Raw genomic sequence first — 24,163 nt, 5'->3', positions numbered from 1 at the left:
GAGTATTCAGAGCGGTCTGGAGCCTGAGCTCTTTAATTCTCTTCACACGTGTAATTGTTTATTTGAACATTTTTTCTCCAACATCACACGACAGAAAATCAAAGAAAAGTAACGTTTATTTAGCCCTAACAGTTCATTTTCCTAAATAACATTTAGAGTTTCATTCAGGCAGTAAAAAAACCCCAAACACACCCGCTTTTTGGTCAGCCTGGTCTGGACTCACCTGGATGACGGGCAGCGACGAGTGTTTCTTCTCCAGCCTCTTCACGTATGCCGCCAGCTCCAGAGCCTCTTCGTAGTAGCCGTTGCGGACGCAGGTGTCCATGAGCTGAGGAATCTCCAGAATCTCCAGGATCTCCGTGTGGCGGTTCAGAGTGAGGCTGTTCATCCGGCGGCTTGCTCCGATCTCCTCCGCCTCTTTCATGAAGTGCCTGAAAACAAAATGAGCCCCCAAAGCTCAGAGAGACAGCACAACAGCAAAAACACAACTATGTGTAACACGTAACACTTTATAGCTCTAAGAACCTTTTATTATCTTTCATTAATGTTCCCAGTCTGTAGTTTTGTTCTGGTTGTGGCTAAAGTCTGGCTGCCTGTTTTTTATTCTGAAAGGAGGCTGACGAGCCAGCTCAAGGGAAATTAATCTGCTGCTGTTTTATTCCCAGTCAATTCACCTTCTGTGGCATATTCCTAAGAAAATAACTAAGTTATTCACTTTGTGATCCTACAGTGAGCTACAATAATAATAATCTGCATCTCTCTCCTTGATCAGTTCATCCTGTGTGCTTTTTAAAAAATATCTAAAGTTTTTATTAACCTAACAGTAAATGATGACACTTTTATAGACCCCAGTTTCCTCCTGCTGACATCCCCTCCACAGGGAGCCACCGACCTGCAATTCTCTCCGAAGCGGGGCAGCTTGTCCAGCAGCCGGGACACGCTGCTCTCCACCCGCCCGAAGTCCCGGTAGATGTGCTCGGTGCAGTCGGCGGTGCGGATGAAGGTCTGGTAGTTGGAGAAGGCCAGCTCCCGGGTCTGCTGCAGGATCTGAGCCCGCTCCTCCGCCAGCCTCTCCGGCTCCCGACCCAGCTTCTCCACCCCGAAGGAGCTGAGCTCCGACAGGTAGGCCGCGAAGTCCGGGTTGTCCCTCCAGCTGTCCGGGAAGCTGTCCTTAAAGATGGACGCCAGGATGCTCTCATCCTCCACGTCCACCGCCGCCATGTTTACCGCTGCAGGTTCACGGAGTCCCGGTTCACAAACTGACAGATTTCCTGGTTGTAAACAACCGGAACATCCAGTGCTGACGAACACGTCCCGGTTCTTCTTCTTCTCCTTCTGACGCGTGTCAAAAAAGCTTAAAGGTGAAATACTGCCACCTGCCGGTGTTGTGCCAAAAAGTCATTTCCGAAGTTTCTTTGTTTTTGTTTTGTTTTGACTGTATACTATAATAATAGGTATATATGAAATACATAGAATATATTTGTGACTCTGATTTATTGAGTTATTATATCTATTTTGTCCTTTTTGGTCACTTAAATCATGTTTCTATAACTGTGACGTTACATTTGTTGGCCACGTCTCTCTGGAAAAAGACATTTCTGTTGCTAAAAACTGATAACTCAGCTATTATCAAGGCAGCTTCTGCCTTGAGATAGGATTTCTTTTTTTTTTGTGGAAAGTGAATGAATTATTCATGAGAGAGATGTCTAACACTTTTTTCACAGATTACAGGCCAACAATTAATTTATGACTGTTTAAATGTTTTTGCAAATATCACCAACACCAATATGAATAATTACTAGGATACTGATTTACCTGTATAATAATATGATAATAATATTCTAAGTACATTACAGTACAGTAAGTATATATGATACTGTAATAGAAAAATTACACACACTCGTTAACCTCTCAGTGAACCTCTGCACCAAAGCCTAGTGAGGCTAAAAATAGCCTAAATTAATTTAAACGAATTACGTTATTACAACTAATGCATAGACTGGCCATGGGCATACCGGGCATTTGGTGATTTTTCGTTTTTATGGGCCGATGGTTTTTTGTTTGTTTGTAACAGTATAAACAATGAAAGGTGGTGGATTGGCCAGATGCTGGCAGATGTGTAAGAAGTTGTTTGGTGGTGGCTATGGCGGAGCTCCCACTGAGGCCAGCAGGTGGATGAGGGAAAGGGGAGGCAGGAGGAGGAGGAGAGCCCCGAGGCGGCCGCCGGTCCGAGTGTCAGGTGAACTGAACTTCAGGTAAGAAGTTATGAGCTGCAGTCTATCTGGGTCAGATATGAACCAAGTTTAGGTGGAGTTTATTTTCATGTTGCTGACTTTTTACAGTCAGTTACAATAACTTGTACTGACAGAGTTCCTATACAGCTGGGTGGTGCTATGATGTTACTGATAGTGAACTTTACTTTATTCATAAGGTTAGTTAGTAGAGTTGCCAACCGTCCTGTAAAAACGGAATCATCAGAGAAAATATTACGCGTTTCGTGTTGAGCTGAGAAGAGACGCAGTTTGTCCCGGACTTCAGCTATAATGAAAAAGACACAAAGCTGGATTTATTCTGCGTCTTTACGCTGTTAGCTGCCTCTTCTTCGCTCATTCAATCATGAAACTGATCAATGATCAACTGATCGGCTTTTCTCTCTCGTTTGTTGATCGCCCACTTTGCGCCAGAAACAGGAAACCAGCAGATGTCGCGCTAAACAACAGCAGCACGTTTAAGCTGGATCAGCTGTTGTTAGAATTTATTTAATATTAATTTCTAGTATCAGCTGATGTTTGCTGGAGCCACAGCTGTAAAACTGCTGGTCATGATGTCGGTTTGGTTATGTGAGAGGGAAACATGAAGATGAAACCAGGAGATGTCCTTACTGGATCATCAGAGCTGAACAGGTGATGGAGAAACAGGTTTACCTTTTAGGTGACATGAATGAGTTGAAGTTATCAACTGTTTCTGAGAGACAAATAACACCAGGATCCTTTTTTATGTAGCTGACAGCTGGTAACTGTGCAGGGGCGGGTCTAGCAAAGTTTTGCCAGGGGGGCAGGTAGGGCATTAACAGGGAGAGGGGGGCACAAAGAAATACTTTTCTTTCTTATTCTCATTTAAAATGTCTCGCTTTTAATAAATAATTATCTGAATCTTACAACCAAAGTTTTCATCTGATGTACAATGTATAGAAATCCTACATATACCAACAAGACTGTACATCACTGTCACAACAGCGTTTGTTTTCATTCAAAGGCTTTATGGCTTTTCCTGTAATACCTGGTGGGCCGGTCACTAGTCAAAATGCCCGGACCGATTTTTTGTCCCAATCCAGCCCTGAACTAATGAATTAATTTCCTAATTAATTTAGTTTTATTTTAGTTTTGTAAATACACAATGTCATTTTAGATAGCTTTCATTTTCTTACAAAGCTGCTTTTCTTTCAGTGCAGCTTAAATCATTAGAGGCAAATTTAGAGGGGGCGGGTAACCAGGTTTATGAGAAACTAAAAACCAAATTTAGAAAAGGGACAGATATGTGAGGGGGAAAATACTTAATCACAAGAAAATAAAAGATGCATTTAGGAGAAATTATAAGGAAAAAAATCTAAATTTACCAGAAAAGATTTGAGAAAAAGGGAAAAGTTTGGCAAACGTAACAAAAATAAAAACAAAGAGAAACATGTCAAATCTGGAGAAATGGAAATTTAAGATAAATACCGCTAAGTTAACGGCGCTACTGAAAAGTTCAACCTAGTGATCGTTTTCTACAGTCATGACTTCGAAGCGTATTTGTTAATAAAGTTGTTTGGGGGAAAAGGGTAATGACGTCACCGGAAGTGAGGTGTGTGATTCAGTTGCTAAGCTGCAGCCGAGCAGTAAACGGACCGTCGACAAGTTGCTGTCGCCGTCTCACCGGATCAACTTTAAGCCGTCCGTCGGTGACCGACAGACCGAGGTAAGCTCCCCAACGCCAGACTGCGTCTGCTCGGTCCAAGTTCCGCCGGGGAGCCGCTGCTCCTGACGCCGATGCCCGGCCTCAGTGTTCGGCTAACGTTAGCCCGGAGCTCGGTACGGCGGGTGGTTAGGTCAGCACCGGTGTTCCAGATCAACTGGCGTTTAGATCAACTGGAGTTTAGATCAACTGGCGTTTAGATCGCGAAAACAGCAAACAAGTAACACCACGCCGATGTTGTTCACAGGACACAAAGAGTAAACGATCGTTTACTCTTTGTGTCCTGTGAACAACATACTTGTTTGCTGTTTTCGCGATCTAAACGCCAGTTGATCTAAACGCCAGTTGATCGCGTCGCGCATGAGGATATCACCAGGTAAACTCGCCACATTTTTAAACATTTTGTTGTTCAACAGCATCAAGACTGACGGAGTGTGTTTGAGACAACCTCACAAGTGTCACAGGTGACACATTTGGCGTTTTTTGCTGGTTTGTCGGTGGGAGCTCCTGAAACGCAAGACTGCCACACATCTGTTCGACCAACGCCAGTTGATCTAAACGCCAGTTGATCTAAACGCCAGTTGATCTGGAACACCCGCCACAGAGTCAGAGTTAACGGGTTAAAGTGGGGAGCAGACGGACCTCCTCTGCTGTGTTAGTCTGAACATGAGCTCGTCTGTGGTTTAATGAGCTTAATGAAGAACCTTAATGAGATTACCTGAAGTTAGCTGAAGCTCCAGGAGAGCAGAGCAAACACTCCTGACCACAACAGCACTGCTCAGTTAGTTTACCGGTGTTTTCATACACGTTATGATCTGAGAAAAATGCGCCAGTTTCCATAAAGCGGAACAGAAATGTTCGCTTCAGTCTGCAGACAGTAACACATGAAGGTTCTTGCAGATTTTAAGTATTATTTTTGTGTTAGAAAAATAGATATTATCTAACAGTTTGGATGTAGATGAAGGTGCTGATGAGGATGAGAAATATCTTATTTATCCCATATTTGGGAGACTTTTGTTATAGCAGGAAATGAATATCAGACACCAACCGACATCACCTGATAACACCAAACAAGATTTATTCTGTTTGTTCATTTGTGAAATCTTGTGTTTGCAGGTGAAGAATTATGTTATTTAAGAAAAAAATTCAAGGAGTTTGAATTGTGCGGTTGCTTTGAGGTTGTTGATGATGTATCTGCACCGTGTCTTTATGGATCACGAGATGAACTGTGGTACTGCATGAGGAAGTCGGGAGTAGCAGAGAAGGATGTGAGGGTGGTGCAGGACATGTATGAGGACGGAGAGAGACAGTGGTGAGGTGTGTGGTAGGAATGACAGATGGGTTCAAGATGGGGGTGGGATTACATCAGGGATCTCCTCTGAGCCCCTTCTTGTTTGCTGTGGTGATGGGGACAGGCTGATAGACGAGGCCAGGCAGGAGTCTCTGTGGATCGTGATGTTTGCAGATGACACCGTGAGCTGCAGTGGGAGCAGGTCGAGGTATGCTCTGAACACAAGAGGAATGAAAGTCAGTAGGAGGAAAATAGCTGAACCGAAGAGGATAACGTGCCACTCGTCTCACTCTCATTCACACAATGAGAGAGACGAGTGGAAAGGTTAACATGCAAGCACCGGAGGTAGTGCCAAATGAATAATTGTTTCTGAGACGTGAGATGTGGGAATTTATGGATTTAAAATTTATCGCTCAAGCAGCCTCAGAAAGGCAGAAGTGTGACAGTTTTTTTATAAAGCTAGGTCTTTAACTGCTGTTGACTTTGACCCTGGCACGTTCTCCTCTTTGGCTCAGCTATTATAATGAAATCATTCTGGTAGGTGATTTTAATTGGGATCGGTTTTCTCCTGTGTCTGATTATTTTAAGGCACACTGTTTTTAATCTAACACAAATGACTAAAGCCCCACACACCTTATTCCCCAGATAAATCATCTTTGATTAATGTGCCACATCATTTCTCCACAGCAGTTTTTACCAGCGACTTGACTGATCGCTGCGTGGTTGGTGCTGCGAGGAACAGTTTCATGCTCTGAGCATCATCACAAACAGAAATTTAAAGCTTTTACATGAGCAAGCCTTTTGTCACGACTTCATGAATTTACATTGGGTCAGTTTTACATTGATGGACGGTGTTAACTTAGCTTGTAAATATTACTCTGAGAGTTTTATCTGCCTTGTGGACAAACATGCTGCTTTTAGCCAGGTCAGAGTGAAAGGGCGGGACAGGAAGCAGCCCTGAGCAGCTTCAAGAAAGTCCGACACTGATGCCAATGGCTAAGGTTTGGCAGCTGCGTAATAGCTTCGCTGCTTCTATTAGGAAATCCAAATGTGATCACTTTCTGATCTTAACCACTGACAGTCTCAAAGTCCCTGGGACGCGTTGGCAGACTATAAATTCTCTCTCTGACAGCTTTGAAGAGCATTAACATTAAAAAGTCACCGGTCCAGACAGTCTGTCTCCGTTTTTCTTGCGTCTGCTTGCAAGCATCATAGATGAGCCAGCGTCTTATATTTTTAATCTTTCCATACAACTGAACACTTCAGCAGAGATCCCAGTGTGCCTTTGTACTGCCCTCCTGAAAGGTGATGATTCTTGGATGGTAATAATATGAACCAATCTGCAAACTCTGTATTTTAGCTGAGATTCTTTAATGGCTGAGGAATAATCAACCTTAGAGCTATCAGAATGAAAATGATATTTTATCTCTCCAGTACTGTAACTTAAAGGTTTAAAATTTAAAGTTCTCAATGATATCTACGAGGCCCTGGAAGCAAAGAAATACTGCACCCCTCTTTTTATTGATCGAAAGCCTCCGGCACTGTTGATCGTGGGGTTTTATGTCAGAGGTTATTGGAAAAGGGCCGTTCAGACCAAGCTAAGCACCTTTCTCACCATAAGCAGTGTGTGCAGTTTAATGGTCTCTCTTCCAGTTTTTTAAATGTGACTGATGGAGTGCCACAGGTTTCTGTCTTGGGACCTGCGTTATTTACTATTTATGTCAGTGCTGTGGGACAAAATCTAAGTGCAACTGCCTATTTTTACGCAGATGATTAATTGTGGTAATAATCTGGTACCCTGGTATCGACATGGTTTTCGAACATTTGCAGTTAGCTTTTGATCGTACACAGTCACAGCTGTTTCTGCTAAGGCTGTCTTTGAAATGCATCTATAAAAAAAACCACGGTTGTGTTCTTCTCAGAGGGTTCGGTTAACCCTAATCCTAACTTCCCTCTCTTGTATCTTCTCAAGGTACATGTATTAACAATGAAGCTGTGGAGTCTTACAAACATCGAGTTCCTGTTGAAGCTAGGCTGAAGCTGGAGTTTTGTTTTTCTTAGAAATGGATCGTTGGACTTTGTTTATCACGGCATTAAGATTTATCACCGGCTCAAAACCTTTAGCACACCACTGTACTTTATATTCACTGGTTGATTAGTCCTCATTAGCCTCATGCAGGATGGTTCATTGATAGCATTTTGTCTCTAAATTCATTTCTGGTTTACTCGTCTCCTATTTGTCAGATTACCTGTAATCTGACAAATAGTTTAGTCACAATCTGCGGTCTCAGGACTTCTTTGCACTCACTGTTCAGACCTCAGAGAGAAGGTATTCTCCTTTTCTGTCCCGTCCTCATGGATTACATGACAGAAGGATTTCAGGCTCTCAGCTGATTTTGCTCGTAGACTTTAAAAGACGCATAAATGGTTTTGTGAAATCATCACTGGGAATCTTGTTTTTAGTTTGACTGTGTAGACACTTGGTAAAATATTCAATATTTTATTGGTGTTATTTTATTATGCCTGTTTGAAACAGGTCTCTCTTGTAAATGAGGCATTGAGTCTCAGGACTATTTGTATAAATAAAGGTAAAATGAACAAGCACTTGGTGACAGTGGTGAGGAAAAACTTATTGTCACAGGAAGTAACCTCGAGAAGAACCACGCTCGGGGAGGGGCCGGTATGGGAGTGAGGGGAGGAAAAGAAAACACTCAGTGCATCATGGGAATCCTTCAGCAGCCTGAGACTATAGCAGGAGAAATCTGCTCTCTCTTTCTGGTCCCTGTCAGCACTCTTGCTGCAGCATTTTGGATCAGCTGAAGGCTTTTCAGGGAGTTTTTAGGACATCCTGATAATAATGAATTACAGTCGTCCAGCCTGGAAGTAATAAATGCATGAACTAGTTTTTCAGCGTCACTCTGAGACAGGATATTTCTAATTTTAGAGATGTTGCACAAATGGAAGAAAGCAGTCTTACATATTTGTTTAATATGTGCGTTGAAGGACATGTCCTGGTCAAAAATGACTCCAAGGTTCCTCACAGCGTTACTGGAGGCCAAGGTAATGCCATCCAGGGTAAGAATCTGGTTAGATACTATATTTGTAGGAAATTAACGGTCATCAAGGTTTTTATATCTTTAAGACATTCCTGCAGTTTAACTAACTTATATCATCTGGCTTCTGGCTTGTATACAGTGTTTTCCAATAATAGATGAGTTTAAATACTTGGGGTCAACCATCCAAAACAAGGGACAGCACACAAGAGACATGAAGAAGTGTGCAGGCTTGGTGGAGTTTCAGGGGTGATTTGTGACAGAAGGACGGCAGCCAGCATGAAAGGGAGGGTTTACAGGGTGGTAGTGACACCTGTGTGGTTTGGAGGCCGAGCTGAAGACGATGGTATCTTCACTGGGAGTAGAAATGAGAGCTCAGCGTCAGAGAGGCGAGACTGAGACGGTTTTATATGTCTTATCTCTTCTATCACTTATTTATCACTGTGTTGTGTTCCTGCAGGTGTTTGACGCTCAGTGCAAACACTAAATCAGAATCAGAATCAGAATACTTTATTGATCCCTGGGGGAAATTATTTTTTGTTACAGTGCTCCATTTTAAACCAGGAGAATTAACCTCAGCCGGGGTCGTCAAACACAGCAGCCAGTCTCCCAGTATGACCAGTATGGCTGCCTCCAGCACAACCAAGATCGCATGGCGCCTTCGTGAGTATTAAAGTTACTCAAACGATCATCACACCCTTCCTGTCCAGCAGCCCAGCCCGACCTGAATTTGTTCCTCCTTTGTTGCCGTACAGAGGAGTTCGAGGCTCAATCCAGCTCCATTTCCTGTCTGGCTCTGGGGAAAAGCTCGGGCCGCCTGCTGGCCACAGGAGGAGAGGACTGCAGGGTCAACATCTGGGCCGTCAGCAAGGCCAACTGCATCATGGTGAGTCCCCCGCAATGCAAAATGCGATGGGTTTCTAATTTTTAAGGTTTCCGTCGAGGTTTTTTAGGCCTGAAACATGAGCAGATTCAAAGGAACCCATCCTTTACCTACTGCTCTTCTGCAGTCTGCAGGTCATGATGCCCACACCTGCCTCTCTCCTGTCACCACCTCACGCTTTTATCTTTATTATTGATTCATTTCTGATTGTTAAATGATTAAAACAGAGTTCGCTCCATGGGAATTAAACAGACTCATGTTTCCCCTCCACTGCTCGCCATCTTCCTCCAACTAAACTAACCTGCCTGACCTCTTACGTTGTGTGTAGTGCACCACATCATGGCAGAGCGCAGACTGTATACAGGGAGTGCAGAATTATTAGGCAAATGAGTATTTTGTCCACATCATCCTCTTCATGCATGTTGTCTTACTCCAAGCTGTATAGGCTTGAAAGCCTACTACCAATTAAGCATATTAGGTGATGTGCATCTCTGTAATGAGAAGGGGTGTGGTCTAATGACATCAACACCCTATATCAGGTGTGCATAATTATTAGGCAACGTCCTTTCCTTTGGCAAAATGGGTCAAAAGAAGGACTTGACAGGCTCAGAAAAGTCAAAAATAGTGAGATATCTTGCAGAGGGATGCAGCAGTCTCAAAACTGCAAAGCTTCTGAAGCGTGATCATCGAACAATCAAGCGTTTCATTCAAAATAGTCAACAGGGTCACAAGAAGCGTGTGGAAAAACCAAGGCGCAAAATAACTGCCCATGAACTGAGAAAAGTCAAGCGTGCAGCTGCCAAGATGCCACTTGCCACCAGTTTGGCCATATTTCAGAGCTGCAACATCACTGGAGTGCCCAAAAGCACAAGGTGTGCAATACTCAGAGACATGGCCAAGGTAAGAAAGGCTGAAAGACGACCACCACTGAACAAGACACACAAGCTGAAACGTCAAGACTGGGCCAAGAAATATCTCAAGACTGGTTTTTCTAAGGTTTTATGGACTGATGAAATGAGAGTGAGTCTTGATGGGCCAGATGGATTGGTAAAGGGCAGAGAGCTCCAGTCCGACTCAGACGCCAGCAAGGTGGAGGTGGAGTACTGGTTTGGGCTGGTATCATCAAAGATGAGCTTGTGGGGCCTTTTCGGGTTGAGGATGGAGTCAAGCTCAACTCCCAGTCCTACTGCCAGTTTCTGGAAGACACCTTCTTCAAGCAGTGGTACAGGAAGAAGTCTGCATCCTTCAAGAAAAACATGATTTTCATGCAGGACAATGCTCCATCACACGCGTCCAAGTACTCCACAGCGTGGCTGGCAAGAAAGGGTATAAAAGAAGAAAAACTAATGACATGGCCTCCTTGTTCACCTGATCTGAACCCCATTGAGAACCTGTGGTCCATCATCAAATGTGAGATTTACAAGGAGGGAAAACAGTACACCTCTCTGAACAGTGTCTGGGAGGCTGTGGTTGCTGCTGCACGCAATGTTGATGGTGAACAGATCAAAACACTGACAGAATCCATGGATGGCAGGCTTTTGAGTGTCCTTGCAAAGAAAGGTGGCTATATTGGTGGCTGATTTGTTTTTGTTTTGTTTTTGAATGTCAGAAATGTATATTTGTGAATGTGGAGATGTTATATTGGTGTCACTGGTAAAAATAAATCATTGAAATTCTGCACTCCCTGTATAAAGGATGGGTGTAGATTTGAATTCTGAAAAGTGAAGCTTAAACCTGCGTTTTTCATGGATGTCCAGCAGGGGGCGACTCCTCTGACTGTGAATAGAAGTCTGTGAGAAAACGAGCCGCCTCCTCACCTGATCTCTGAGCTCAGTAAACAGTTTCCTGACGGCTTTATGGTCTCAGTCGCTGTTTTCAGGTCTTATTGAATAAAAGATGAAGCTCATTTTGGAAATGATGGTTTCCATTAGTGTTCAGGGGACGATAAAGCAGGAGATGAAGGTGGGCTTATTTTGTGATTGACAGGTGACGTGGTGTCCCTCAGCAGCTTCACTAACACTAACATTTTGATATACAGTCTGTGTTTTGAGTTTTTGAGAAAGGAGCGAGGTGCAGTTTTAGGTGATGATGTCTGTTCTGACTGTTTCCTCTCAGAGTCTGACTGGTCACAAGAACCCAGTGGAGTCTATCCATTTCAACGTGTCGGAGGAGCAGGTCGCCGCCGGGTCGCAGTCAGGTTCAATACGAGTCTGGGACCTGGAGGCTGCCAAGAGTAAGACTCTGTCTGTTCTGTGGCTACGAGGCTTTTTAGTCAAAGCTTCACCGCCTCTAAACTGTCTGTGTGCGTAATTTATCTGCACAGGTGCTTTAGATCAGCGGTGGACAGCGTAAGGTTCACACTGACAAAGAGAAGTGAAGTGAGCGAACCAGTCGATTAGAAATATGACACACAAAGAGCTGAAACATGTTAAAATCAACTTGCTTTTTTTTATTAGTGTGGTGAGTTTTTTCTAAATTTCTGAGTGCAAAGTTTGAGCTATGAGCTCTTCCACCTCTGCTGCCTCGAGGACACAGGACATCCGTCATACCACATGATGTCAGCCTCTGTAATATAGTACATCAGTCTGATTGAGTATATGTTATTATTAGTAGTATTTTTCCATCTACTCTTATTTTGAAAATTGATACAGCTTCCTCAGTGTTCAGTCTCAGGCTGTAACGGAGGACGTTGTACCCCGCAGTCAGAATAATCGTCCGTCCCATCATGCGGAGGCGTTTTAATGCACCTAAGCTGGGTCTTAGTTAGAAAGAGATGCAAAGAGGTGACCCTGCTGCTTCCTGTGCTCAGTTTTAAGGACTCTGATGGGACACAAAGCCAACATCACCAGCCTGGGCTTCCATCCCTTTGGAGACTTCCTGGCCTCCAGCTCCATGGACACAAACATTAAGGTAGGCGTGCTTTCCTGTGTGAGAACATCTTTGAAGTCTTAATCCGCTCTAATGAAATGTCTCTTCTTTTCTGCTGTCAGCTGTGGGACTTGCGGAGGAAAGGATACGTGTTCAGATATAAGGTAAGTTTGTGCTCAGGATGACAGGCCGGCTCCTAATATCCTGCTCGAATCCAGGTGCACGTTTCTAACAGGTGGACAGTGGCTGCAGGTGGATTTGGTAAACACACCTGTGGTGACCTAACAAAGTGTGATGTGGACATTTGCTTCAGTGGAATCTGATCTTTTATGCAAATGAGTTGACCTCATCTGACCTGGAAACAGCACCGTGTGAAAAGCTAAATCCTGATTGTTTTCAGGTTTCTGACAGATTTTTGATGTTTTTCAGATGTTTAAGCCCCGCTCTACATTCTGATGCTTGTTTTCCACAGTTGTACCATCACATACAAAACAAACACACACAGACACGTGGTCACTGTGCGCCAAAGCCGAGGACGCTCAGAATGATTCGGATTAAACTGTGTCAGTCGGAGCTTTTATGGAGTCTTACAGTAAACGGATTATTGCATTTAAAAGAACTGAGAGACTTCAATTTAATTTTGTTTATGCAGCGCCAAATCACAACATCAGTCACCTCAATGCGCTTTATACTTTAAGATCTACATACAGAGAAAAACCAACAATCATATGACCTCCCATGAGCACTTTGGCGACAGTGGGAAGGAAAAACTCCAGAACCAGGCTCAGAGCTTCTACTTTCCTTCAAAATAAAAGCTTCACATGAGTCTCGATAGCAAAAATCTGACCAGTGTTGGTGTTGCAGGGTCACACTCAGGCTGTGAGGAGTTTGGCCTTCAGTCCTGATGGGAAGTGGTTAGCTTCAGCGAGCGACGACTGCACCGTCAAGGTACGACCTGATCTGACGTCTCACCTTTAATGTAAAAAATATATTTTAAGGATTGTTTTTCCCGGTACTTACATGTTGTGGTAACTCTGACTCTGTAACAGTAGATGCTGAGAAACCTTCAGAGTAACTATAACCTGCAGGAGTTACACGATGCTGTGAATGTAAACTGTGAAGCAGAACATCAGCAGCAGGAAACTGTGCAGAAAGGCTGGAAGACGTTAAAATGTTCCAGCTGGTCCTGGTTCATGTTTGGTAGTCACGTGTTCCCATAAAATAAAACGAGCGATTGAATCGCAACATTTTTAGATTCTTCTACATTTTAAAATGGTTTTAAAAGGTCCGTCTGTTGAATCACTTCAGTGTTTTAGGATTTTTAAGATCCATCTTTTCTATTAAAATAGTTTTCAGGACACTTCTTGACCCAGGTTCAGTTACATTTATTTAAATAAAGTAATAAGCTGGTGATGTGTAACGACTCGTTAGGCTAACATTTCATCGATGTTTAGAATTAAGTTTCATTTCAATTGCAGCGGTCGGATGTTCGGGTGTTTGAGAGCATCTTGGGAATTTAAAAGTGTGAACATGATGTGTTTATTCTGTAAATGCTGTGAAAGCATCAAACCGGCAGCATCCTGTAATAAAATCGCTCATTCTGATTGGCTGAAGGAGGTGAGCTCTGCTCTCTTCCTGTTCGATGACCTCAGCCCTGTCCTCTTGTCTCCATCAGCTGTGGGACCTGGCTCAGGGGAAAACCATCACGGAATTCAAATCTCACACCGCCGCCGTCAACATCGTCCAGTTCCACCCCAACGAGTACCTGCTGGCCTCCGGAAGCTCCGACAGGTACGTCGCCGCAGGCCGAGCGCCCGAGACGCAGCAGCTCGGAGCTGAAGGAGCGACTCATGAGTGGAATCAGTGTTTGTGACACTTTGTGGCTCGTTTAGTTTTTCTGTTTCATGAAGCTCAGAGGCTGCGCGAGGTTGTCCTCTCTCTGTGCCGCCAAGATTTTATTTTGGTGCTGAGTTTGATTGTTTGTGGCATTTTTTAAAATGTAACATTTCTTTTAGTCTGAAATTCTTTTACTTTTTTTCACATACATGTCCTGTGTCTTCTACATGTCCTCTGCATGTGCCACTAAATCATACATTTATAACTAAAAGTAAACAGGAAATATAATATAAATATAATAAAATGGAAATAATAACTCATCCTTTCTCCAACACAACCAGCAAATGCACTCAGTATTTAATCATTTCTTTATTTTTGCATATGAAGTATAAATAAGTATTCCAACATGAATCACTTAAATTGATTATTATGTTTAATTTGAGGACATCGACCTGGTGTTAGAGACAGTTTATAAGTTACACCAGCAAGCAAAGCTGTAGTTTGTGGCCTGATTTTCCGATTGTCATGTGATCGTGATGGAGCCGTTAAAGCTTTGAATGTGTCACTTCAAAGAAATGAGACATTTTGTAGGTTTTGGCCTGTTTTAGTGACAGAACAGGGAGCAGGGTCATTTTTATCTCAAACAGTTTATTGATGGAATAAATCTTACTCTCATTTATGAGAATAAGAAGTGACTCAAACACATACTTTCTTCAATTAATTATAAAAATGTCTTTAGCTTAGCTTGTAGTTAGAGCTGGGTTAGGCGACCCTAACCATCCCTCAGGTTCCTGGGGACTTCCCATGATGCACTGAGAGGTGCACTTTGCCCTCCACTCCCTCTTTTGTTCGTGTTTCGTTCCTCTTTTCTCTTTCTCCTCATTTACTGACTTGTCACTGCTGACCGTGGATCTGTTGGAGGTCTCTTCCTGTTCCTCAGCCGTGTTGTAGCGTCTTCACCTGACACTATAAAACACCTACAGGTGTCTCTAATGAGCTGCAGCTGTATGAACTCTGCATGTGCTTGCAGGACCATCAAGCTGTGGGATCTGGAGAAGTTTACGATGATCGGCTCGTTGGAGGGCGACACGACTCCGGTCAGGTGAGTTTTTCCCCGTTGCAGCAGGGTGTAACTGGAATGTGACCTCTGACCCCTGTCCCTGTGGTTTCAGGTGTATATGTTTTAGCCCAGATGGCTCCTGCCTGTACAGCGGCGCCACGGACTCGCTGCGGGTCTTCGGCTGGGAACCGGACCGCTGCTTTGACGCGGTGCCGGTGAGCTGGGGAAAGGTGTCTGACCTCGCCATCTGCAACCAGCAGCTGGTGTGTAGCTCCGCCCACCGCTCAGTAACAGTACTGTGCAGAAGTTTTAGGTAATCTTAATCTTCCACCTTCTCCACATGTCAGATCGGCGTGTCTCATCAGCTGTCGAGTGTGTCGTCCTACGTGGTCGATCTGAAGAGGGTAAAGAAGAGCGGTGGCGCCGTGATCCAGGGGATCATCCAGGACGACCAGCCGCTCACAGAGCCGAAGAAGGACCCCAAAGGAGCGGCACTGCGAAAGAACTACGAGAGACCCACGACCACCTGCAGATCGCAGAGGTACGGCACACTGAGAGACAGGAGAAAATACTCCAGATACTGCAAGTACTGACTCCTGGATTTAAAGTTTTATACATGAGCCACTGGTTTCATTCATCAAACACTCAGATCACATGTCATATATATATATATATATATATATATATATATATATATATATATATATAAAATCTTATTTGACTTCAGTGGAAAAGTTTCGCTTCCAGATTCTTTAATAAAAGTAAATAAAGTAAAAAATTTGCAGTTTTTCTTCTAAAAACAAACAAACAAATGTTTGTGATGTCATCAGGTTGAAGCACCGTTCAGAGTCTGACAGGCGGAGCCCCGAAGGGGAGAGGCGGAGCCCTAGCGAGGACGAGGCGGACGAGAAGCTGTCGTCTGCTGAGATCCACAACGCCGAGGACTACAAGGCCATCTTCCAGCCAAAGAGCGCCATCTGTAGGTGGACCCGGAGCATCGCAGCTCAGATGTTGAATAACGAATACAGTTATACGTACATACAACGAGATCTGTGAAATATTGCTATTGAAAAGGACGCTGAGTTCATCTTTAATCAACACTGCACCAACAAAATCTGTGTTTAGTTTCCCCGAAAGCTTCTATTTCCTCACCTGTTGATCCACCTGCAGCATCGCCATCAGTTCTGCTCTGGCTGATTTTGAGAAGCAGGCCATATTTGAAAAGTGAGAGGAGTAAACATTACTCGCTGTAAGAGCCAAACAGGATGGGAGGATCTGATTGGTTCTTTGTGCCTTTTTAAAATATTCATCCTAATGAGGACAAAGACACTCTCGTCATTTCTTCTTTTGTTTTCATGTCGTCACATTTATTTTGCAGTCTGAGCTCCTCGTTCTCCTCTCTTCCAGCTCGCACTCCTCCTAAGATGTCGGAGCCTTTTCCCGCTCCTCCAGAGGACGGTGAGTCCAGCACAGCTTCACGTTTCTGTGAGACATCAGGAGACGACGCGCCTCCGACGTTTCAGTTTATAGATGAAACACGAACAATAAATCACGTGTTCGACAGTGAAAAACACACGACACAAAAACACACGACAGAGGTGTTTCAGCTCCTGTTTTGTGGTTACTGGGTCGTTTCCTGATGATTTCTTCTTCTGCTCAGAGTCCATTTTGGCGATCAGCCAGCAGCTGAAGGACATCAAGTCTAATTATCCTGATAAACAGCAGGTCAGTGAACGCAGCAGCCGTGTGTCTGTGTGGAAACATGGACGCCTTAGGACAGCGGACTATAAATGCAACGAACCTATCAGAGCTCAAATACCTGCTGTTTACAACAAAGTAGTCCTCCAGCCGCTCGGTTTTCTCTTTCTTTAGTTAAAGATTTTTCTTTGTCTTCAGAAAATCGGTTTAATTCAAAACCATCTAAAACCTTTAACAGCTGTGTGACTTTGGTCTGAGTGCGGTTATATGAGAGGTTTTATGAGTCTAAATTAACAACTAAAATGATGTGTGAGAAATTATTTTGTAATAAGGCCCTGACCCAGATGAAGAAGGGTCACGAGACCATCGGGCTGAACGTGGCCGACTTCCTGCCCGTGAGTGCACGCGTCAGTGTTTTTAGATTCTCGCGACAGCTTTGATGATGAGAATAAAGCTGAACGTGTGTGGTCGGTCAGTCTTCACCCAACCACAGATCTGGAGCCCTGAGTGACGAGGAGGCCCTGACCCAGATGAAGAAGGGTCACGAGACCATGTGTGTGATGCTGAGCAGCCGACTGAAGAACCTGCAGACGGTCCGAGAGGTGTGGACCCGAGACGGCATCAAGGTGAGGCTGACACACCGGTACCAGCAGCTCGCACGTGTGTGAGAAGGTCATGACCGTTTGGCGGTCTTCTGCCCGGATACAGCCGGGCAGCTCATTCATGCAGCTCCTTCTTTTATTGTTTTGTTTTCAGTTCGTTTGTGTCAATCAAAATATTTTCAAACTGCTCTTTGTTTGTGTGCAGATCGCTCTTGACACCGCCGTCTCCATGAGTGATCCGTCCATAGTCGTGGACATCCTGAACATCATCAACCCCCAGCCGTGAGTCTCACACACACACACTCGTTTTCATATCTTAGTGAGGACATCTCATTGACATCATGAACCATGAAAAATGAACGCCTACTCGTAACCCTGAGGATTTGAGCCTCAATAATGCATTCAAGCTCGTGGGGACAGGCACTTTGTCCTCACAGGTGACTGTTGGTCCCCACAAGTATAGTAACATTTCAAGTTTCGGTCCTACAAAGCTGTCTAAACAGGTACACACTCACACACACAAACCCGTTTCTACATCTTTGTGAGAACCCTAAGTCACACCTTGGCTTGGCTGCTCCTCAGGGAGGAGAGTTTCACACATCTATCCAGTCAAGTTAAATGACTAATTACTGTAGAGCAGGGGTGTCAAACTCAGATACACAGTGGGCCAAAATTCAAAACTGGAACAAAGTCGCGGGCTAACGTTAATATTTATTGAAAAAAAAAAATCTTCCTCCAGATATAAGAATGAATCTTTTCTTATGGACTCAAACAAGTTTTGCTGAAAAACTGAATATGGAACAAGCAAAGCTTAATACTAAACAATATATATATTAGCTGTATAATACCAGTAGGCCAGCTCTGATAGTAATTTGGTATGGCTTCGCGGGCCAAATGTAATTAGTCTGTGGGCCAAATTTGGCCCACGGGCCAGAGTTTGACACCTATGCTGTAGAGCCTAAAGTTGTGCGCCGCTTGTTTAATTAAAGACACAAAGAAATCTGCTTATTCTGCAACAATAGGCCATTTTGTCCCCACAATTATAGTAGCATGCCAATTTCCTGTCCTGACAAAGATGTCACACACACGCGTGGAGACACACACACACACACACACACACACACACACACACACACAATTCTGATTTTATACAAGTACAAACCTTTATTTACACTGGAGTTCAAAAACAAAACCTTTCTTTGTTAGTTTAACCCAAAAAATCTAAAAACAGTGACAGAAGCTGACGATTGATGACAGACGAATCGTTCTACGCAGCTTTATTATTATTATTATTTTCAGTCTGTTCTGTTTCCAATCACTGAAAAGTTTTTATTGTTTATTTGATTGCATCTGTCTTCTAAGTTTCATTTTGAAGAGTTTGACCTGCAGTTGTTTGCGGGTTGCTGACCTTTATGAACGTATAAAACCAGATGTTGCGCTGCTGTTCCAGATCTCTGTGGAAGCTGGACGTGTGCATGGTCGTCCTTCCTCAGCTCGACAAACTGCTGCAGAGCAAGTACGAGAGGTGAGCGGCTCAGAGGTAAAGTTTCTGTTGTCCAGAGATGGCGCGCGAGCGTTCAGCGGCAGAGGGTACGTTTTAAAACAACGTCAGCATCTTTGTGGGCGTTTTCATCAAGTGTGACGGATGACTTTGTGGGTTTCACCATTACAACGAGAGAAATGAGTTCTGATGATGCTTCAGACGAACTGCCGGGAGGCAGCTCGGGTTGCATCAGAGATGATTTCGTCTTCTCAAAGTGAATTTAAAACTCTAATTCGGATTTTACGTAAAAAGAAAGATCACTTCCTGTTTGGTAACCTGAGGTCACCCGGAGTACTTTGATTGTCAGGAGGTGGAGCAGATCTCCGCTTCCTCCCGTCCTGAACCTGAACCTGCCCCGATGCCGTCAGTGTGTCGGTATGTCGTGTAATTCGATCATCCAATCAGCTTCCTTCTCTGTGCGTTTCCTCAGCTACATACAGACCGGCTGCACGTCTCTGAAACTCGTCATGAAGCACTTCTGGACGCTGATCTCGGACACTCTAAAGGCCACGCCGTCCGTCGGGGTCGACATCACACGAGAGGAGCGGTGAGTCTCACATCTGTCCAACAGCTGCTTGACTGATTTAGCAGCACCGTCAATCAATCTGCTGATTACTCAGATTACTCTGAGGAGGAAATGCCCCAAACCTCGGCTGACTCCACCTCTCGTTCTGTGTGGGACGTTTTTAAAGATGTCTGACACGTGTTCGAACCCAGAGACTTGATTCCTGCTGTAATCGCTCCTCAGCCGGCTGCTTTTCCCTTCCAGGTCTCCTCTTTGCACTCTGCATCTGCAGGAGCCACAGCTGTATTTTAGTGACTGTAGTAGGTTTGTTTGTCCAGCAGGTGTCACCTTTGTGCTGTTGGCGAGGGCCTGCGTCCTCGCCAACAGCAACACAGGCTGCTGAGGTTAACGGACGTTATTCCTGAGATGAGCTTCAGAGAGAGCAGCATGTTAGTGCGGTGGGGCAGCACTCATTCTGCGCCTCACTGCATTTGTTGTGAATGAAGGATGCTTCAGTGTCTCCTCCTCCAAGGGAGGTAAAAAAGGAAACATTAAACCACCTTTGGTTGTAGTACTCAGACGACAGGAACCTTCATAATAAAATGAATTGAACTGTAACCAGCGACAGTCAGTTTCTCTTATAAAGGTTTGTGCAGAGATGATGTAAATCAGACGAGACACTGGAGCAAAGATGTCCCATAATTCATAGCAACACATCATCAGTGGCGGTTTGTTCAATCACTGAAGGAAAACCATTTTAATCGGACAGACTCGCCAACGTCTGATGTTTTTGTGCTTCCAGACACCAGAAGTGCCGAGTGTGCTGCGAGCAGCTGAAGAACCTGAGCAACATCGTGAAGAACAAGGCGACGCAGGTCGGTCGTCACGGCAGCACCTTCAAAGAGCTGCAGCTGCTCATGTTGCCGCTCGACGACTCGCCCTGAGGGCGGCGCCGTGGATCAGCTGACTCCCAAGACCCCGCACTTTGTGTGTCCTTCTTTTGTCACGACTCTCTCCTGAGGCCTCCGTCACAGAAGAAGAAATGTTTTATTATTTATTGTATTACACTGTAGTTTTATTGTTATTGTTAAGCACTTTGGAAATGTGCTATATAAATAAATATAAATATAAATAAATCTGACCTTGACCTTGACCTTGACCTTAATGTTGAAGACGTTAAGTGACACTCAGAGGAAGTCGAGAAATTAAACCGCCGCTGCTAAACGAGCGGGTCGGTACTCGAATCGGGGAGGAGTCTCGGTCTCGTATGGAGGCGCTGACGGGAATGTGCCTTCAGAGGTTTGGATGTTTAAAAAGTGCTCACAGGTTTGCACCACACGAGCGATTCATGAAAGGCGGAGTAAAGATCAGCGGACAGAGACAAACCGCTCTGATGCGAACGTTTGAATCTGCCATGTTTAATCCCGTAAACCAGCGACGCAGATTTAAAAACGCCAAAAACAAACTCCAGCTCGGACTCTGTGCACACGTTTTCACTTTTCTACTGTTCACTTTCTCCACTGTGTTCATGTACAGCTCTGTTTATTTAAATAAAGACAAAATGAAGTTAGTTACTGTACTCTTCAGAGTGACTCGTGAATGCACCAGAAGCTCTGTCTCAGATTTCCTGCAGACCTCAAATGCAACATGCATTTCTACATCAGTTTAGAGCCAAGCGTGTGAAAGTCATGTCGGGTGATCTGCTCACAGATTTAAGTCTGTAAAGAATTAGACATTTGCACAGGAAGCTTGTGGAAAGACATGATCGAGCATTATTTCTACAACATAAGACCACTTTGACTCATATTTGAAGATCTTTTCTTGAGTGTACGGTCAGGTCATGAGTGTTTGGGCAGTTTTTGTTCTTTTGCTTCTGTAAACGACTACAATTTATTTAAAATAGTAAAATATGTGACTGAAATACAGATAACAGCTTGGCACAGGTTTGAAAACTGCACACAGCCGAGTGTGACGTGTGGGCGGAGTCACCGGTGTTTATTACTGGGACAAACAGATTTCCAGCATCATTGACTGGACAACCAAAAACGTTCTGTGAAAGCAACCCAAGACCCAGAATATTCAACAGTCGAGTCGATCAGCTGACCCCAAATCAGCTGATCATGCTTTTCACTTCCTGAACACAAACTGAGGGTTGGTGATAGACCCAGTGCCAGCTAAAGCAAAGGAGGGAAGGTTAGCATGGTTGAGTTCAGTTCTCTCTGGCTCTCTTCCAATGAGAGGACTGCTGTGATTTGACGCTTTATAAATAAAATTGAATTGAATTATTAAAACAAGTCTGTAGGTTCCCGATCATTCAGGGTTTTCCCGTCTCACATCTAAAAAACTTTTTCAAATCTAGACGCTGAACGATGGCGTCTCTATAGATAGAGCAGCTGACACTAGAGATTAAACGCCTGGGTCTCTCCGTGTCCACCTGAAATTATTTCCAAGTGCCAGCTATCAGCTACCAGATTCCTCAAACCAACCAGACTCGCACCTTAACCACGTGTCTACAATGAGTCATGAAAACTCCCAGGACCAGCTCCAAGGGGACAACCCCAGTAGGGGTCAAATACGTGGGACTCCCCGTTAGCGGTTAGGAGTAAAGTCTTTTGGGTGAGAGCTGAAACATCCTGAAGCACCTCAAAATTAATTAATCCAGTCGAGCCAAACTCTGTGACAGCCCTGGCAAATCTACACATCCTAAACAAATCTCTGCACCTGCAAGCCGCTTTGCAGCCCACCTTCTCCTATTCCGCCAGCCTGAGGAACTGAGCAGGTGTCAACAGGTGACATCAAGTCGGAGCCAATTACTGCAGGTAGAAATGATCATTCACCTTTTGTCTAAAGCCTTCCTGACTGATGCGATCCTTAAATGTGATTTAAGCTGTGTGGGAACATTGGAGGCATAGACAGGAAATGAGGTTTAATCACAAACTCAGCTCAGTTTGTCCAGTTATTTGAGTCTGAAAGTGGTGCTAGGGGAAAAAAGTGGTTAATTCAGTCATTTTATTAACGCTCTTTAGATTAACTCAACTCACCTCTTGGTCATGTCATTTTCAAATCTACAGTGATGGTGTGTCAAACACTCCTTTTTACTGCTCTTTTAAATATTTGTGTCCACACGATGCCGACGTGTGCGTTTGTTCTGGAGCGTTTATTAAAAAGTAATTACAAAACAAAAACAGCAAGCAGAGTTTGATCATCAGGTCAACACACAGCAGCTCATCGCGTTTCTAAGCATTCCTGTTTACTACAGCTACAGCTAACAGTCCACTTCGCACCAAGTCAACAGCTACACGTGTTCTGTCTCAGGTCAAAGGTCACCAGTGACTTCCTGGAGGTTTTTGTTTTCTCCAAACAGGTGAAGAGACGACAGCAGAAGCACACAGAGAAGAAATGAGTTTAGATACGATTCGAGTCTTTTTGTTCTTCAAGCTGAAGGAAGTTTGAAATAAAAGGAACGTCCACCGGAGCAGAAGACTGAGACGCGACGTACAGATTTCCTCGTATTGCTCACGTCCTATTGGACAGCTTGGGATCAGTGGAGTACCCTGATTGGATAAAGGAGGAAAGCCTCCAGAAACTACAGATGGGAACACAACACACATGAAAAAAAACCTTAAAATTTATCTAAACTTTATGAAGAAAAAAAGTACACTTTAAGGTTTCAGCCTGAAAATCCTCCATCGAACACGGTGCAGAGAAAAAAAGATTAAAAACAGATGGAGACAAAAAAAATTAAATTTGGATCACAAAAAAAACAAAAACGGAAAAATTCATGTGCCCGTATTCTCCAAAAGAAAAAAATTAAAGCATGTCAAACATAAATATACAAACACATTATGCATCTATGCACATCATCAGCCACGTTCGGGTTAGAAAATGATCTAAAAGTTTAAAGTGCAACAAAGAAACAATGAGAAATACTGATTGGAGAGCAGATACTGATTTCAGGGTTAATAAGGATTTTTTTGAGTCCCGACGGAGGAGCGCGAGTCCTGTCAGCTCATATCAGACGTCACAGCAGTCCAGACGTTTGGCCATCGTCTCATAACAGTCTGTCCAGATTTAAGACCGTCCTGTCCTGTAAAGTTTCCATCGGTCTTTGATCGCTTTTGCCGCTCCTGTCGTTGGCTAAGAAGGAAATAAATCCAGGAAGAGCAGCAGAGGCCTCAGGGTGCTGGCTGACACCCTGCAGCGACGGCGCGGCGTCCGTCAGGCCGTCAGCTTCAGTCGTCCTGCAGAGAAACGAGAGCGTCAGCCAGCAGTCATGTGACCCTTTAACTCACCATGTCCACACTACTGACAATAAATGTGAAAACATGTTGTTTCTCTTCATTTCGCTCTTTCTAGAGCTGATCACAAAGTTCTTACACTGTGAAGCGACTTCGTCAGCAGTTTACAAAGCATCCCGACAGCTCCTGCAGACTCTCCTCTAACGCCTCTGCACGGACCACAAATAAAACAGACACCTGTGCTGCCCTTACTAACCTCTGCTCAGAAGAAAACAAACTGGCTTTAAATATTTCTCTTGTGTACCGCTGACATTTTTTTAAACCACCTCCCAGTTTTTACCAGGAATTTAGTCTGGAAACTTTTTAGATGAGAATTATTACTGGTGCTCAGAGCAGAGTCTCCATCTACACCACAGAAATCTTCAAGTCAAAGAATCATTCAGGTGTGTTTTTAAAGATAAGTTGTGTGTCCTGAGCAAAGATCACGTCTGCGTTTGAACACCGACAGACGTGATCTTTGCTCAGCACACTGGCTTCCTCCAACTTCTACATGAAACGTACAATTAAAGTTAAAGAGTTAAATCTGGCCAATTTCATGCTTTTTACAGTCATGGTTCAAGAACCTCATGATA

The 24,163-nt window shown here is 44.0% G+C and overlaps 2 protein-coding genes and 1 long non-coding RNA gene across 7 annotated transcripts in view; 1 reads left to right on the top strand and 2 right to left on the bottom strand.

Annotated features, from left to right (window-relative positions):
• Positions 1–4,096, bottom strand: part of LOC147338503 (conserved oligomeric Golgi complex subunit 8-like) — a 6,875-nt gene extending 2,779 nt beyond the window's left edge. The window contains exons 1-3 of one of the 2 annotated variants that reach the window (XM_086294751.1): positions 3,916–4,096; positions 893–1,335; positions 224–431 (exon numbers count right to left, since the gene is read on the bottom strand). In XM_086294751.1, the coding sequence (XP_086150877.1) occupies positions 224–431; positions 893–1,221 (537 nt within the window). In that variant the 5' untranslated portion in view covers positions 1,222–1,335; positions 3,916–4,096. The remainder of the gene's footprint in view (positions 1–223; positions 432–892; positions 1,336–3,915) is intronic. The other variant, XM_086294819.1, reaches the window with a different exon arrangement.
• On the top strand, positions 3,622–22,776 carry LOC147338502 (katanin p80 WD40 repeat-containing subunit B1-like). 4 transcript variants are annotated; one of them, XM_086294514.1, is made up of 21 exons: positions 4,495–5,271; positions 5,370–5,453; positions 8,845–8,961; positions 9,054–9,184; positions 11,297–11,414; positions 11,991–12,091; positions 12,172–12,213; positions 12,914–12,997; positions 13,725–13,840; positions 14,916–14,987; positions 15,058–15,208; positions 15,293–15,486; positions 15,776–15,924; positions 16,353–16,403; positions 16,606–16,670; positions 16,976–17,038; positions 17,120–17,269; positions 17,451–17,527; positions 18,696–18,770; positions 19,219–19,335; positions 20,096–22,776. In XM_086294514.1, the coding sequence occupies exons 3-21, from the start codon at positions 8,913–8,915 to the stop codon at positions 20,235–20,237; spliced, it is 1,947 nt and encodes a 648-aa protein (XP_086150640.1). In that variant the 5' UTR covers positions 4,495–5,271; positions 5,370–5,453; positions 8,845–8,912; the 3' UTR covers positions 20,238–22,776. The 4 variants fall into 4 exon arrangements, with proteins under 4 accessions (XP_086150588.1, XP_086150579.1, XP_086150640.1 ...); XM_086294462.1 differs by lacking the exons at positions 4,495–5,271; positions 5,370–5,453 and adding an exon at positions 3,622–3,957; XM_086294453.1 differs by lacking the exons at positions 4,495–5,271; positions 5,370–5,453 and adding an exon at positions 4,231–4,330.
• Positions 22,432–24,163, bottom strand: part of LOC147338501 (uncharacterized) — a 3,087-nt gene continuing 1,355 nt past the window's right edge. Inside the window, exon 2 of the long non-coding RNA XR_015129919.1 lies at positions 22,432–23,534. This is a non-coding gene — a long non-coding RNA (uncharacterized LOC147338501). The remainder of the gene's footprint in view (positions 23,535–24,163) is intronic.

Source organism: Aulonocara sp. 'chitande type north' Nkhata Bay, linkage group LG1 (genome assembly GCF_057382095.1).
Source record: "Aulonocara sp. 'chitande type north' Nkhata Bay isolate Kocher_YH1m ecotype deep benthic linkage group LG1, A_spYH_male_GT1.1, whole genome shotgun sequence".
Taxonomy (NCBI): Eukaryota; Metazoa; Chordata; class Actinopteri; order Cichliformes; family Cichlidae; genus Aulonocara; species Aulonocara sp. 'chitande type north' Nkhata Bay.
The sequence above is the reverse complement of the archived record's forward strand: the minus strand, read 5'-3'. Positions and strand labels throughout refer to the sequence as shown.